Here is a 17,262-nt window from a genome sequence, read left to right as displayed (position 1 = left end):
CTTCCCTTTCTATAGATAGGTGGTACAGCTGTAAACTAACATTAACATCGTCTTGTAATTAATTGCAACAATCTAGTATTCAGTCAATAATAATGGTTGTCAGCTGAAGTAGCCTAAGTCCATATCAATACACAATTGGGACATAATCATAATATGCCTAAAATAGGTTATGTAGTGGAATTTAAAACAATTATTCAAAAAAATAAACGTTATTTTCAAAACACGCCGCATTAGGACATTTTTCTAAAATTGCTCGTTATAATAAAAACGTCATTGTCAATGATTCGAAGAAACGGCTATTTAATTTACGAAAACATTTTACAACTGTCACCAATCAGGTTATCTTCACCTTCACTCTATTTCGCAGCCAGGTGAGGCGCCCCTGCTCTGTCACTCAATCGGTGCGTCATCCCTCTGATTCTGCCAATTCTTGATGGGAAGTGAAAGAAGTTTATGAGAAGTACACCGCCATTAGAAAAGATATCTCGCAGAAAATTAACTGACATATTTTTAACACAACGGGTTTGATCCTTTTCGCTGCTATTTCATTGCAAAATAGTGTTTTAATAACACCTGTTGTTATAAAGAGCATGAAAACCACAAAGGTAAGCATGGTTCTGTTCGGTTCTGTGATTTTTTTCTTATTTTTATTGAATGGTAAATTACAATTGAGGAAGTTAAAAGAGTACGAAGGAAAATACCAATATAGTTGAGAGATTGAGTCTTTACTCTCTCTCTCGCTCTCTTTCAATTAAATTAATTTCAAAGGGCTTCATCGGCATGGGAAACATAATGTTTACATTGCCACAGCAAGTTAAATAGATAATAAACAAAGTGAAATAAACAATCCAAAATTAACAGTAAACATTACACTCACAAAAGTTTCAAAGTAATAAAGACATTTCCAATGTCATATTAGTGTTATAACGATGTGCAAATAGTTAAAGTACGAAAGGGAAAATAAATAAACATAAATATGGGTTGTATTTACAATAGTGTTTGTTCTTCACTGGTTGCCCATTTCTTGTGGCAACAGGTCACAAATCTTGCTGCTGTGATGGCACACTTTCACCCAGTAGATATGGGAGTTGATCGGAATTGGATTGTTTTTTTTTCTCTCTCGCTCTCCCTCCTTTGTCTTTTTTCTATTTCTGTCTTGAGGGTATTCTTTATGGTGGTCTGTTCTTCTCACTTTGGCACAGTAGCTACAGTAAATCAGTTACTTTGTGCAGTATTGTAGCCTACATTCTGTACATTCTTTTGTAAATCATCACACATGCTGTAACAATCCATTGTTTCATTTGTGGTTTATTTGCAGTATTTCTCCTTGGCCTCCTGGTGAAAGATGGAACTGTCCAGTTGTCCGGCTCCATTGCTGATTGGTGATGACAGCCTGCAGAAATGGTGTGTGATTGGCTCAGGAGGGTTTGGACAGATCCACAAGGCCAGACATGTAGAGTGGGGGTTGGACGTGGCCATCAAGTTGTTGCATTATGATGACGGGTAAGTATGGTCTATTTCACAACTTTGCACAAAAGTACTCTCTTGAGTTGAGTGCATATTCATATTGTAGCGACCATTGTTAACCCAACACCTATTGATCTCATCAAGGGGTTCGGATCTCTTGGGGTAACGACAGTCGTTTGACCCGGGTTCGAGTACTGACCCAGGCAAACTCCACATTTTCCTCAATAACATGTTGCCTATGTCTCTGTCAATTATTTTGTCCCTCCACTCACACACCTCTACCCACCTACAAATCACACACACACACACACACACACACACACACACACACACACACACACACACACACACACACACACACACACACACACACACCTACCTCTACCTACCCATCACACACACACACATACACACCAGCTCCAGCTCATCTCTGCTCAGAGAGGCAGACCTCATGCGCCAGGGGGGGAGCTCATATGTCCTCAGGATCCTAGGGGTGTACCAGGGACGGCCCCCAAGCTCCGGCCCCTCCACCCACCTAGGGCTGGTCATGGAGGTAAATAATACCTACTGTGAATAAGTCTGACTTAGTGACTCATGCATGGGTGTAATTAGTAGCATATACAATGTGTGTGTATTTATTCTCCTTTATTTGTAATATTTCTACAGTTTATGGAGAGGGGGTCCCTGGCGACCCTCCAGGAACGTCTCTCCGGCCCCCCACCCTGGCCCCTGTCCTTCCGCCTGGCCCACCAGGTGGCTCTGGGCATGAACTTTCTCCACCACCTCGATCCGCCCCTGCTGCACCTGGATCTCAAGCCCAGTAACGTGCTGCTGGATGACAGCCTCCATGCCAAGGCAAGTCCCAGGCTTCTTGGTTTGATACAGTACCAGGCAAAAGTTTGGACACACCTATACATTCAAGGGTTTATCTTTATTTTTGACTATTTTCTACATTGTAGAATAGTAGTGAAGACATCAAAACTATGAAATAACACATATGGACTCATGTAATACCCAAAAAAGTGTTAAACAAATCTAAATATATTTTATATTTGAGGTTCTTCAAAGTAGCCACCCTTTGCCTTGATGACAGCTTTGCGCACTTTTGGCATTCTCTCAACCAGCTTCATTAGGTAATCACCTGGAATGCTTTTACAACAGTATTGAAGGTGTTTCCACATATGCTGAGCATTTGTTGGCTGCTTTTGCATTACTCTGTGGTCCAAGTCATCCCAAACCATCTTGTAACGGCTCTCGTCGAAAGGAGTGGACCAAAGCGCAGCATGGAAAGTTTTCATGATTTTTATTATTTTATTTATTATTTTTATTACTCAAACAAAATAACAAAGCAAAAACGAAAGCGCACAGTTCTGTCAGATATAGACACTAAACAGAAAACAAGACCGCACAAAACCCAAAAGGAAAATGACAACTTATATATGATCCCCAATCAGAGACGATGATAGACAACTGCCTCTGATTGGGAACCACACTCGGCAAAAAACAAAGAAATAGAAAACCTAGACTTTCCCACCCGAGTCACACCCTGACCTAACCAAACATAGAGAATAATAAGGATCTCTAAGGTCAGGGCGTGACAGTACCCCCCCCATCGCTGGAGGCTCCGGAATGGGAACCGTCGCTGGAGGCTCCGGACTGGGGACTGTCGCCGGAGGCTCTGGACTGCGAATCATCACTGCAGGCTTAGTCCCATGGATCATCACTGCAGGCTCCGGGAGCTGGCGCAGGATAGCCTGGGCCGAAGAGACGCACCGGAGACCAGGAACGCTGAGCCGGCACAATCCGTCCTGGCTGAATGCCCACTCTAGCACGGCAACTGCGGGGAGCTGGTACAGAGCGCACCGGGCTGTGAATGCGCACTGGAGACACAGTGCTCATCACCCCATAACACGGTGCCTGACCGGTCACATGCCCCCCACTGTAAGCACGGGGAGTTGGCTCAGGTCTAAACCCTGACTCCGCCAATCTCCCCGTGTGCCCCCCCCCAAAATGTTTTTGGAGCTGCCTCTCTGGCTTCCGTTGTTGTCTCAACTTTTCGTAGCGTCGCTGTTCCTCTCTCTCTACCTCTGCCTGCTTCCATGGCAGGGTCTTGTCCCAGACTTTCCCACCCGAGTCACACCCTGACTTAACCAAACATAGAGAATAATATGGATCTCTAAGGTCACGGTGTGACACATCTCAATTTGGTTGAGGTCGGGTGATTGTGGGGGCCAGGTCATCTGATGCAGCACTCCGTCACTCTCTTTCTTGGTCAAATAACCCTTCCAAATCAAATCCAATTTTAAATAGTCACATGCGCTGAATACAACCGGTCTGTAGACCTTACAGTGAAATGCTTACTTACAAGTCCTTAACTAACAATGCAGTTTTAAGAAAAATAAGTGTTTGAAAAGTATTTCCTAAAATAAACTGAAGTAAAAAACTAAGAGATAGAAAAACAACAAACATTATGTACCAAATAAGTTTCAAATAACACAAAAAAACACACACACTAGCACAATTGGTGCCATTATTTGTATTATTATTTAACCTTTATTTAACTAGGCAAGTCAGTTAAGAATACATTCTTATGTACAATGACTGCCTACCAAAAGGCCTCCTGCAGGGATGGGTGCTGGGATTAAAAATACAAATAAATACAAATATAGGACAAAACACCCATCACGAACACTATATAAAGAGAGACCTAAGACAATAACATCATATGACAACTCAGCATGGTAGCAACACAACATGACAACAACATGGTAGCAACACAACATGGCAGCAGCACAAAACAGGGTACGAACATTACTGGGCACAGACAACAGCACAAAGGGCAAGAAGGTAGAGACAACAATACATCATGCAAAGCAGCCACAACTGTCAGTAAGAGTGTCCATGATTGAGTCTTTGAATGAAGAGATTGAGATTAAACTGTCCAGTTTGAGTGTTTGTTGCAGCTCGTTCCAGTCACTAGCTGCAGCGAACTGAAAAGACGAGCGACCCAGGGATGTGTGTGTTTTGGGGACCTTTAGCAGAATGTGACTGGCAAAATGGGTGTTGTATGTGGAGGATGAGGGCTGCAGTAGATATCTCAGATAGGGGGGAGTGAGGCCTAAGGTGGTTTTATAAATAAGCATCAACCAGTGGGTCTTGCAACGGGTATACAGAGATGACCAGTTTACAGAGGAGTATAGAGTGCAGTGATGTGTCCTATATGGAGCATTGGAGGCAAAACTGATGGCCGAATGGTAAAGAACATCTAGCCGCTCAAGTGCACCCTTACCTGCCGATCTATAAATTACGTCCCAGTAATCTAGCATGGGTAGGATGGTTATCTGAATCAGGGTTAGTTTGGGAGCTGGGTTGAAAGAGGAGCAATTACGATAGAGTAAACCAAGTCTAGATTTAACTTTAGTCTGCAGCTTTGATATGTGCTGAGAGAAGGACAGCGCACCGTCTAGCCATACTCCTACGTACTTGTATACCTTAAGCTCTAAACCCTCAGAGGTAGTAATCACACCTGTAGGAAGAGGTGCATTCTTCTTACCAAACCACATGACCTTTGTTTTGGAGGGGTTCAGAACAAGGTTAAGGGTAGAGAAAGCTTGTTGGACACTAAGAAAGCCTTGTTGTAGAGCATTTAACACAAAATCCAGGGAGGGGCCAGCTGAGTATCATCTGTATCATAAATGGATGAGGGACCTTCCTACTGCCTGAACTATGTTGTTGATGTAAATTGAGAAGAGCGTGGGGCCTAGGATTGAGCCTAGGCAGTGGCTGAGACAGTATATTTTCTGACTTTATACACTGCACTCTTTGAGAGAGGTAGTTCGCAAACCAGGCTAAAGACCCCTCAGAGACACCAATACTCCTTAGCCAGCCTACAAGAATGGAAGGGTCTACCGTATCAAAAGCTTTGGCCAAGTCAATAAAAATAGCAGCACAATATTGCTTAGAATCAAGGGCAATGGTGACGTCATTGAGGACCTTTAAGGTTGCAGTGACACATCCATAATCTAAGCGGAAACCAGATTGCATACCCGAGAGAATACTATAGACATCAAGAAAGCTAGCCAGTTAATTTTTGACAAGTTTTTCCAACACTTTTGATAAACAGGGCAAAATAGAAATAGGCCTGTAACAGTTAGGATCAGCTTGATCTCCCCCTTTAAATTAAGGACGAACTGTGGCTGCCTTCCAAGCAATGGGAACCTCCCCAGAGAGGAGAGACAGGTTAAAAATGTCAGAGAGAGGCTTGGTGTCATGGACGTTGTCGTGAAAATGACCGGACCAAGGTGCAGCATGGTAAGCGTAGATTTTCCTTTATTTATATAAATGTTGCCAACAAAACAAGAAACAAAGAAACGACCGTGAAGCTTACTAGAGCTATAGTGCCACTAACAAAGTAAATTACCCACAAAGTACAAAGGAAAAAAGGCTGCCTAAGTATGATTCCAATCAGAGACAACGACAGACCGCTGTCCCTGATTGAGAACCATACCCGGCCAAAACATAGAAACAGAAAACATAGAAATAAAGAAACTAGAATGCCCACCCTAGTCACACCCTGGCCTACCCACAATAGAGAATAAAAGCCTCTCTATGGCCAGGGCGTGACACTTGGCGGTTATAGGGGCAGCAACCTTAAAGAAGAAAGGGTCTAAACCATCTGATCCAGATGTTTTTTGGGGGGTCAAGTTTAAGTGGGAATTCAGTGAGTATGCGTGTGCCTTCCGCCAAATGCAATTCTTTACTTTTTATTTATGTATTTTACATTTTTGTATAATTTTTCATTTTAATTTAATTTAAATGTTATACTTTTTACCCATTTTTCTCCACAATTTTGCGATATCCAATTGGTAGTTACAGTCTTGTCTCATCGCTGCAACTCCCGTACGGACTCGGGAGAGGCGAAGGTCGAGAGCCATGCTTCCTCCGAAACACGACCCAGCCAAGCCGCTGTGCTTCTTGACGCAATCCCAACTTAACCCGGAAGCCAGCCATACCAATGTGTTGGAGGAAACACCATACACCTGGCGACCATATCAGCGTGTATGCGCCCGGTCCGCCACAGGAGTCCAAATGCAATTCTTGAGGTGGAGTAACTCAGCAAGATCATGATCGAACCAGGGGCTGAACCTGTTTTTAATTCAAATTTTCATTATGGGGACGTGTTTGTTAATAATATCACTGAAAATATCAAAAAAGAAGGTCCAAGCCTCTTCAACAGAGGGGATCAAGCTGATTCCAATTTACAGAGGCCAGGTCATAAAGGAAGCGTCTATGACAAATCAGGACAAGCTGTTTCACTGAGCAGCCATTATGAACACAGGCTGTAAAACAGTGATCACTACGGTCATTACGGAAAACATCAGACTGATACCTGTAAGGATTATTTGTGAGGATAACATCGAGGAGAGTAGCCTTTTCTGGGTGTTTGGAGTCATACCTTGTGGGACTGGTGATAATCTGATAAAGAGTTAGGGAGTCCTATTGCTTTAGGACTTGGTCAGGTGGTTTAAGCATGTCCCAGTTTAGGTCACCTAGCAGGACAAATTCAGACTTAGTGTAAGGAGCCAGGAGAGCGTTTTGGGCAGATAGGGTACAGGCCGGTGCTGATGGAGGATGATAGCACCCAGTCAACGAAAAGCTATTTGAAAGTTGAATGCTTAAAACCAGCAAATAAAATTGTTTGGGGACAGACTTGGTGGAGACAACAGAGCACTGAAGGTGATCATTGGGAAAGATTGCCACTCCCCCACCTTTGGAAGATCTGTCTTGCCGAAAAGGTTATAACCAGAAAGGTTAACATCAGTATTCAGAACACTCTTCCTTTTTTTTAACCTTTATTGAACTAGGCAAGTCAGTTAAGTTAATTCTTATTTTCAATGACGGCCTAAATCTGTCATTCTGCCTGTTCAGGGGCAGAACGACAGATTTGTACCTTGTCAGCTCGGGGATTTGAACTTGTAACCTTTCAGCTGCTAGTCCAACACTCTAACCACTAGGCTACCCTGCCGCTCCTTAATTAACACATTTTAGGAAATTAGCTTCTAGTGTTAACATGCAGAAAACTCAGGCTTTTACGAGAGCAGAAATTCTTGAAACACTAATCAGAGCACAAGTCAGAATTGGTGCTAGAAACAGTAGATGGGCCAAGGTGTACGTGCACATTTCCAGATTTCATCAACAGTAATACAATCAAGGTACGACAGAGGACAGGGAGAGCTCTGCAGTGCTGATTTATGACATCTGAATGTGCATTAGATGGTAACAAAATCATATTATACAGCCAGTGACAGCCATGCTGGTTAAGTGTGCCTTGAATTCTAAATAAATCACTGACAGTGTCACCAGCAAGCACCCCCACACCATCACACCTCCTCCATGATTCACGGTGGGAACCACACATGTGGAGATCTTCCGTTTACCTACTCTGCGTCTCAAAAAGACAGCGGTTGGAACCAAAAATCTCAAATTTGGACTCGTCAGACCAACTCGTCATGTCCATTGCTCGTGTTTCTTGGTCCAAGCAAGTCTCTTCTTCTTATTGGTGTCCTTTAGTAGTGGTTTCTTCACAGCAACCATGAAGGCTTGATTCACGCAGTCTCCTCTGAACATTTGATGTTGAGGTGTGTCTGTTACTTGAACTCTGTGAAGCATTTATTTGGGATGCAATCTGAGGTGCAGTTAATTGCCGATTTGCAGCAGAGGTAACTCTGGGTCTTCCTTTCCTGTGGCGGTCCTCATTAGACCCAGTTTCATCATAGTGCTTGACGGTTTTTACGACTGCACTTGAAGAAACTTTCAAAGTTCTTGAGATTTTCAGAATTCACTGACCTTCATGTTTTAAATTAATGATGGACTGTCATTTCTCTTTACTTATTTGGGCTCCCAAGTAGCGCAGCTGTCTAAGGCACTGCATCTCTGCATCTCAGTGCTAGAGGCGTCACTACAGACCCTGGTTTGATTCCAGGCTGTATCACAACCAGCCTTGATTGGGAGTCCCATAGGGCGGCGCACAATTGGCCCAGCATCGCCCAGGTTAGGGTTTGGCCGGGGTAGACCGTCATTGTAAATAAACATTTGTTCTTAACTGACTTGCCTAGTTAAATGAATAGGGCTATCTTCCATATACTGACCTTACCTTGTCGCAACACAACTGATTGGCTCAAAGGAAATTCCACAAATGAACTTTTAACAAGGCACACCTGTTAATTGCAATGCATTCCAGATGACGACCTCATGAAGCTTGTTGAGAGAATGCCAAGAGTGTGCAAAGCTGGTTTCAAGCTGGTGGCTACTTTGAAGAATCACAAATATAAAATATATTTTGATTTAATTAACACTTTTTTGATTTCTACATGATTCCATATGTTTTATTTCATAGTTTTCATGTATATGAAAACTATTTCACATGTATAATACATACTTGTACATCTGTGAAATAGGACAAATATAAGCACACACCAAATAATAATTATTACACTTGTGTTGTTGAATGTTGATCCCAACTCCCGAGTCTGTCTCCTGATTCTATTCTGTCAGCATTCACTTGGTCATTCTGAAAGTTTTTCTCGTAATGCCTGAAATGCAGACGGGAAAACCAGAACCTCTTCAATTTGAGCCAGATTGACAGCGCTCTGACCCAATGAGAATGGGGGGCACCAAGAGAGGCCAATCATATTCAGGGACAGCTGGTGCAGAGATATGTGCCCCCCATGCCCCTCCCTTGGCAATTTCACCAATGATTGTGACATTATTCTTTCTCTCCAGCTGACAGATTTCGGCCTAGCCAGGGTTTACCACAGCATTTCTAAAGCGAACAGGAAGGACACTGGAGAGGATGGCGGTACATTAAGTTACATGCCACCAGAGGCTTTTGACATGACATACAAGCCCACCCACGCCTCGGATATCTACAGGTAAGTATACACCATTGATACAATTGACATTTCACTGTTTCTCAAGGCATCATTCAGAATAATAAAACAGTTTACAGCAGGTATAAAACGTGCAGCGAAATGCTTGTGAACTGAATGGATACATATAGTGCCTACAGAATGTTTTCACACTCAGATTTTTTTCCACATTATGTTGTGTTACAGCCTTAAAATGGACTACATTGAGATTTTGTGTCACTGGCCTACACACAATGTGGAATTCAAAATGTTTATAAAAAATTCATAAAAAATGAAAAGCTGAAGTGTCTTGAGTCAAGAAGTATTCAACGCCTTTGTTATGGCAAGCCTAAATAAGTTCAGGAGTAAAAATGTTCTTACATAGTCATATAAGCCATACACTGTGAGTGAGTGTTTTAAAATAATTTTTGAATGACTACCTCATCTGTTAATTCCACTTTGGATGGTGTATGAACACACCCAGTCACTACAAAGTTACAGGCATCCTTCCTAACTCGGAGAGGAAGGGATTTCACCATGAGGCCAATGGTGATTTATAAAACAGGTACAGAGTTTAATGGGAAAGGGGGATACCTAGTCAGTTGCACAACTGAAAGCATTCAACCAAAATGTGTCTTTCGCATTTAACCCAACCCCTCTGAATCAGAGAGGTGCAGGGGGCTGCCTTAATCAACATCCATGTTATAGGTGCACAGGGAGCAGTTGTTGTGGTTAACTGCATTGCTCAAGGGCAGAACGACAGTATTTTCCACCTTGCCAGCTCTGAATTCAAACAAGCAACCACTATGCTACCTGCCGCTCTTCAATTGCTGTGATAAGAGAACTGAGGAGGGGTCAAAAACATTGTAGTTACTCCACAATACTAACCTAACTGACCATGTGAAAAGAAGGAAGCCTAGTTATTCTGCAATAAATGTGGAAAAGCAATTCACTTCTTGCCCTGAATACAAGTGTTATGTTTGTGGTGTTAGGTTCTAAATAAACAGATTAAAACTCACACATTCTTAATAAAGCTCAAACCAAGTTTATCTAAGCACTGGGTCAGTCTTATACAGCTGCATAAGACAAAGACATATTTCCACCAGTGGTATTATGTATACCCCAATTTGGGTGGAGTCTCCTTCTTCTGTCTAAACATTACATATTTATTGCAAGGCAGGAAGTTAAGTAATGCGGGCAATAAACTGTTCCTTCTCCCTTAATATGACCTCTCCATGCTCTCCATGCTTATCAGTGCCTGTAAACATGTGATTGCCTTTTTTTTTAACTCAGTACATTCCAAGCTGAATTGCATCCACTATATACATTCTGCCTACATATAACCATTAACTTCTGGTGTAGAAACCAGACTATGGCACTCAATATTCCAATAAGATACCTGATAATTAACAATATTTCAAGTTTAGAGTCAGAACTCATCAGGGGCAAATACAATACAACACATTACTGAATACCACTCTCCATATTTTCAAGCATAGTGGTGGCTGCATCATGTTATGGGTATGCTTGTAATCGTTAAGGACTGGCGAGTTTCAGGATAAAAAAAAACTGAAATTGAGCTAAGCACAGGCAAAATCCTATAGGAAAACCTGTTTCAGCCTGCTTCCACCAGACACTGGGAAATGAATTCATCTTTCAGCAGGACAATAACCTAAAACACATGGCCAAATATACACTGGAGTTGCTTACCAAGAAGACATTGAATGTTCCTGAGTGGCCGAGTTACAGTTTTGACTTAAATCTGCGTGAAAATCTATGGCAAGACCTGAAAATAGCTGTCTCGCAATGATCAACAACCAATTTGACACAGCTTGAAGAATTTTGAAATTAATAATGGGCAAATGTTACACAGTCCAAATGTGTGGAAAGCTCTTCGAGACTTACCCAGAAATACTCACAGTTATAATCGCTGCCAAAGGTGATTCTAAAATGTATTGACTCAGGGTCTTGAATACTTATCTAATCAAGATATTTTTGTTTTGAAAATTAGTATTATTGTTGTTATTCCATTTTTTTTTACAAAGGTTAAGAATGTTTCTTCCAAGTTGACATTACAGAGTATTTTGTGTAGATCGTTGACAAGAAATTACAATTGAATCATTTTAATCCCACTTTGTAACTCAACAAGATGTGGAAAATACTTTCTGATGCCACTGTAGTAAGAGAAAGATACGCTACATGGCTATCATGATGATTATTGTTCTCTTTCTAACAGCTATGGCATACTACTGTGGTCCATTATCACGGGAAAAGAGCCATATCCTAGTGAGTGACTAGTCCTAACACACAAACCTAAATACATTTGCCCATCAAAGATATACCCACTTCCCTCTAATTCACAACCCTCCATCTCCTCCTCCTCCCCTCCCCCTAGACGCCCGGTCCAGTTTGGTGCGGTTCCGGATCCCCCAGGGGGATAGACCCTCTCTGGATGCATTGGACAGGGACCAGGTCGAAGGGCTGGGGGAACTGGTGGACCTCATGGAGAGATGCTGGAATACAAAGCCCACCCTGAGACCCACATTCCTGGGTAAGACAAGAGCCTGGAGGGGAGTGGATATGTTACAAATCGAATTTGTGCAATATGTTATGATTTTTTTTGTGCTCATGATTCCGAAGTACATCTTTAACCCATATTTTCTTGTGACCCATGGCTCTATTTTTTTGGTGTTCAGACTGCCTTGCTGTGACAGAGAAGATGTACGAGAAACACAAACAAGGGATAAATGATGCCGTCCATCAAGTGCAGAAAAAACTGGTACTGAATATGACCCTGTCATTCAAAGCTTTCAGTACCGTAACAGTACTAGTCAACTTTATTAAACAACTATGTCTACCTCGCATTCTAACTCCGACCTCTGTTTGTTTGTCTGTCTGTCTGGCTGTCTCTCACTCTCTCTCTCTCTCTCTCTCTCCAGGACTCAGAGAGTGAGCAGAGTATTACATCCTCTGTTGCTGCCCTTCATATCTCACAGCCATCAGGTACAACCCTTTATAACTCAATACATTTTCCAAACATCTTAAATTACCACTGCAGTTATCATTCATTCATTAATTTGTTTGCGCGTTCATCTGTTCATTCATCCATTCATCCATCCATTAATTTATTCATTCACCTTTCACAGGAATTCAAAAACACAAAGTGAAAATCTCTGATCGTGTGAAGAGTGAACCTCCCCCAACACAGGTATGCGATGTATGGTAAAGTTTCCGTTTAACACTGGTCGGTTTTGAATTTTCCTCAGTAATGGTTATGGTTAGGATTGGGGGAGGGGACGCTGATCCTAAATCAGTACCTAGGGGAAACTTCCCCCGTGGAACCAGGTATGGGTCTAAAGTGAATCATTTGATATATTTTGCACCAGATGCTCAAATAGGAAAATGGAACATTTCTGATAAATATAAATAAAAAAATAATATACAACATTATTCAGGACCTATTTTCTTTTTCCTATATTCAAGGAAAAACATCTTGTGTATGAGAAAACAGAGTGGCCTACACAGAGTAACATGAGTCTGCATTCTTGTGTAACATGTAAAATAACAGTTGTGACATGGTGGTGTTATGGGTATTGTTAGATTCTAGATAGAGTAGAAAACACATGGATGCTTAGTAAAGCTCAAACCAAGTTTATTCACCCACTGGGTCACACAGCTGCATTAGACCAAGACATATTCACACAAGCACTGGTATTTAAACCTCCTAACATCACTGAACAGCCAATACATCTCTGTTGCTAGATAAAACTTTAGTGAGATCTGTTCTTCCTCACTTTATCTGACCTGACCTCAGCCCAAATTCCTCACTCCTCCCCAACTCATGGCTGTCCTGTTGACTTGTACCAGACTGTGGCCATTTTCCTTTCCATAGGATCCCTGATGTCAAACAATAACATTTTCAAGTTTCGAAGTCAGAACACATCAGTATAATCGACCAAGGTAAAAAAACTTGACTTCCTGTTCTTGTGTTTGCTACAGGAAACGGCTGGGAGATTGACCTCGAAACAGAAATATAAAGGTATACGCAAGGAAGTTGTCGCGGGTAACCAACAAGAGGTTGTCATGGGAGGGTTTCTGGTAACCAATGAGGGATTGTCGTGGGTGGTTGCTTAGTAACCAATGAGGTTGAAATGAGAAACATTACTGGCCCCTAATGTTTGAATCCAAAATGTATTATCCTTTCACAAGATTATTTTTTTTTTCTCTCCCTCATAGAGTATCCATCCCTTCAGCACACAGCCCAGCCAATGAGATGGCCAGATGCAGATCAGGTCACTTCTTCAACCAATCACAAACCAAAGATGTTTCCCCCTGTATTCAATCATGACTGCAAAACAACAGCTTCCCGCTCTGCATCTAATCAAAGTTCAGCGGTCAATTTTCAGGTACAGAGTCATGTTTCTGTATGGAAACGTGTTCCCAAAATAACCGTTATATAATAATAGAACAGTGAAGTGAGTACTCTGCTGAATCATTGAAACCAAAGAAACCAATGTCATGTCTAAAGCTCAGGTCATAGGTTACAGTGTGACCAAGTTCTAAACTTTAGACATAGGAGTTAGTTACCACACCCATTCTCAGAGATACCTAACTGCACCTCCTTTGTGGAACAATCTTCGAAATGTTCTTACATTTGATGAATGTGTTTGTTTTTTATGACCCTGTTTTTCTTTCTGCTTACATTTTGTATTTACATTTTGATGTGTGTATTTTCTATACTTGATGTAATTCAGGGCTCATCTCTAAAAGAGACCTTGGTCTCAGTATGACTCACTGATAAAATAAATAAAAATTATAATATTTACTCTCTAATTTCTCCTTTCAGCGCCTGTGTTCCACTCCAGTTACCACATCCAGTTATCCCACAGGTATTACTTTCAGTCTATTTACTTGCTATGTGTCTATTGGTTAAAGGTATAGTCCACCCAAGTTACATATCGGTCTCCTTACCCTGGAAGCAGTGACTTCAGTACCTCCAGAAAGTATTCAGACCCCTTGACTTTTTCCACATTTTGTTACGTTACAACCTTATTCTAAAATGGATTAAATAATTAAACAATCCTCAACAATCTACAAACAATACCCCATAATAACAAAGCAAAAACAGTTTTTTAGACATTTTAGCAAATGTATTAAAAATAATAAACAGAAATACCTTATTTACATAAGTATTCAGACCTTTTGCTATAAGACTCAAAATTGAGCTCAGGTGCATCCTGTTTCCAAAGATCATCCATGAGATGTTTATAAAACTTGATTGGAGTCCACCTGTGGGAAGTGCAATTGATTGGACATGATTTGGAAAGGCACACACCTGTCTATATAAGGTCCCACAGTTAACAGTGCATGTCAGAGCAAAAACCAAGCCACGAGGTCGAAGGAATTGTCTGTAGAGCTCCAAGACAGGATTGTCTTAAGGCACAGATCTGGGGAAGGGTACCAAAACATTTCTGCAGCATTGAAGGTCCCCAAGAACTCAGTGGCCTCCATCATTCTTAAATGGAAGAAGTTTGGAACCACCAAGGCTCTTCCTAGAACTGGCCACCCGGCCAAACTGAGCAATCGGTGGAGAAGGGCCTTGGTCAGGAAGGTGACCAAGAACCCTTTTGGCCATTCTGACAGAGCTCTAGAGTTCCTCTGTGGAAACTTCCAGAAGGACAACCATCTCTGCAGCACTCCACCAATAAAGCCTTTATGGTAGAGTGGCCAGATGGAAGCCACTCCTCAGTAAAAGGCACATGACAGCCCGCTTTGAGTTTGCCAAAAGACTCTCAGACTAAAGACTCTCAGACTATGAGAAACAAGATTCTCTGGTTTGATGAAACCAAGATTGAACTCTGGTCTGAATGCCACGTGTCATACCTGGAGGAAACCTGGCCCCATCCCTACGGTGAAGCATGGTGGTGGTAGCATCATGCTGTGGGGATGTTTTTCAGCGGCAGGGACTGGGATGCTAGTCAGAATTGAGGGAAAGATGAATGAAGCAAAGTACAGAGAGATCCTTGATGACAACCTGCTCCAGAGCGCTCAGGATCTCAGACTGGGGTGAAGGTTCACCTTCCAACAGGACAACGATCCTAAGCACACAGTCAAGAAAACTCAGAAGTGGTTTTGAGACAAGTCTCTGGATGTCCTTGAGTGGCCCAACCAGAGCCCGGACTTGAACCCGGTCGAACATTTCTGGAGAGACCTTAAAATGAATGTGCAGCAACGCTCCCCATACAACCTGACAGAGCTTGGGAGGATCTCCAGATAGGAATGGGAGAAACCCCCCCAATACAGGTGTGCCAAGCTTGTAGCGTCATACCCAAGAAAAGTTGATGCTGTAATCGCTGCCAAAGGTGCTTCAACAAAGTACTGAGTAAAGGGTCTGAATATTTATGTAAATGTGATATTTCAGTTTTTTATTTGTAATAAAAATGCTAACATTTCTAAAAACCTCTTTTTGCTTTGTCATTATGGGGTGTTGTGTGTAGATTGAGGAGGGGAAAAAACTATTGAATACATTTTTGAATAAGGCTGTAACGCAACGAAATGCAAAACAAGTCAAAGAGTCTGAATTGTTTCTGAAGGCACTGCATGGACAACGTATGACAGGAATCCATGCTTTGGTTTAGTTTCCACGTGGTAACATTTTAGCATTTGTGGCACAAATACCGTTCAAGTCATGAGACCGATATTAGCATTTTCCGCGCATCATGTTCAAATCATCAATAAGTTACTTTTTTGAGCTTCACTATCAATTTAGAATCTGTCGAATGATTTGGACATGATGCCAGAAAAAATGCTAATATTGGTACCATGACTTGAATTGGATTTGTGACACAAATGCTAAAACGTTAGTATGTGGAAACAGTGCCAGGGAAACTAAACCAAGCATGGATTGCTGTCATATCTTGTCCATAGCCTGCTTGCAAGGTAAGGAAATCAATACGCCATTTTGTAATTTGGGTGAACCATCCCTTTAAGGGGTGTTTAAAATTATCTGTGGCTTTTTCCCAAGTCTTTCCATGCTGCTAAGTGTCAGAAGGATGAATTTCCTCTTCTTGGAGACATTTTGAAAAGGAAGAAATTAGTGACAATTGAGATAGAGCTGGGTGAATATCAAAAGTATTTCCTTTATTACTTGCCTCCTAAGCACGCATTGGAGGAGAAGGTCTGAGGGGAGGGACATGGGACCTTCTTCTCCAATGCTTGTTGTGGGGAACCAAGGACAGACTATTAATATACACCCATAACCCCTTTCTCATCCAGGGGGATTCTCCATCAACATGAGCAATGTGGAAGGACTGCAGTTTGGTGACAATAACAACATGTTCATCAGGTCGCCACATCTCAGTAAACGCCACAGAAACCCCACAGCCCCATCTAGAGTTAACTTCACACCAGTGAAGCCAAGGAACCCTAAAGCTCCAGAACCATGGTGAAGTCGCCAACACTCCCAGCCCTATGCCCGTGTACGAATCCCTGCAAGAGACCGAGGTTCACTCTTTGTCTCTCATCTTAACCTGTCAGCCCCTCTGTTTATAGTCTGTCTGTAATAAAAACACAAAATATTGAGATTCATTCTCCTTATAAAAAAAAAAAGAAACCATAAATGATAATTATCTTTTTTTAATACTTTTTTGTAACATTTTGAATGATGAAATCCTGTGCAGCTGGAAAGCATGGATTGATCCATCTTTGTCCTTTTAATTCTGTTAAATTTGCCCACGAGGGACTGGTCTGCACTGACATCCTAAAGAGACTATCTTTAATATCTTTGCATTAAAAAAAGTTCTCAATTTGTTGAGCTTCAGGAAAGTCAATAAAAAGCTCAGATTTACAGAATGACCATCAGTGTTTTCATCTGTCTTACCACTAGAAC

The 17,262-nt window shown here is 41.8% G+C and overlaps 1 protein-coding gene across 1 annotated transcript; it reads left to right on the top strand.

The window, feature by feature from the left end:
• Positions 1 to 2: 2 nt before the first annotated feature.
• Positions 3 to 17,228, top strand: ripk3 (receptor-interacting serine-threonine kinase 3). Its single transcript, XM_021614711.3, has 14 exons — positions 3 to 605; positions 1,319 to 1,503; positions 1,885 to 2,020; positions 2,134 to 2,322; positions 9,250 to 9,398; positions 11,611 to 11,660; positions 11,770 to 11,925; positions 12,071 to 12,153; positions 12,314 to 12,377; positions 12,521 to 12,582; positions 13,374 to 13,413; positions 13,611 to 13,780; positions 14,221 to 14,263; positions 16,650 to 17,228. The coding sequence occupies exons 2-14, from the start codon at positions 1,346 to 1,348 to the stop codon at positions 16,820 to 16,822; spliced, it is 1,473 nt and encodes a 490-aa protein (XP_021470386.2). The 5' UTR covers positions 3 to 605; positions 1,319 to 1,345; the 3' UTR covers positions 16,823 to 17,228.
• Positions 17,229 to 17,262: the final 34 nt, after the last annotated feature.

Source organism: Oncorhynchus mykiss, chromosome 9 (assembly GCF_057628025.1).
Source record: "Oncorhynchus mykiss isolate SJ-2025 chromosome 9, ASM5762802v1, whole genome shotgun sequence".
In the NCBI taxonomy this organism is placed as follows: Eukaryota; Metazoa; Chordata; class Actinopteri; order Salmoniformes; family Salmonidae; genus Oncorhynchus; species Oncorhynchus mykiss.
This window is presented reverse-complemented; position numbering and strand designations above follow the sequence as displayed.

Bases quoted from the DNA above. Each gene is read 5' to 3' on its own strand.
- ripk3 (XM_021614711.3), top strand. From the start codon at position 1,346: ATGGAACTGTCCAGTTGTCCGGCTCCATTGCTGATTGGTGATGACAGC. The intron at 2,323-9,249 runs GCAAGTCCCAGG...CTTTCTCTCCAG, and splicing joins ATGACAGCCTCCATGCCAAG to CTGACAGATTTCGGCCTAGC. The intron at 9,399-11,610 runs GTAAGTATACAC...TCTTTCTAACAG, and splicing joins CACGCCTCGGATATCTACAG to CTATGGCATACTACTGTGGT.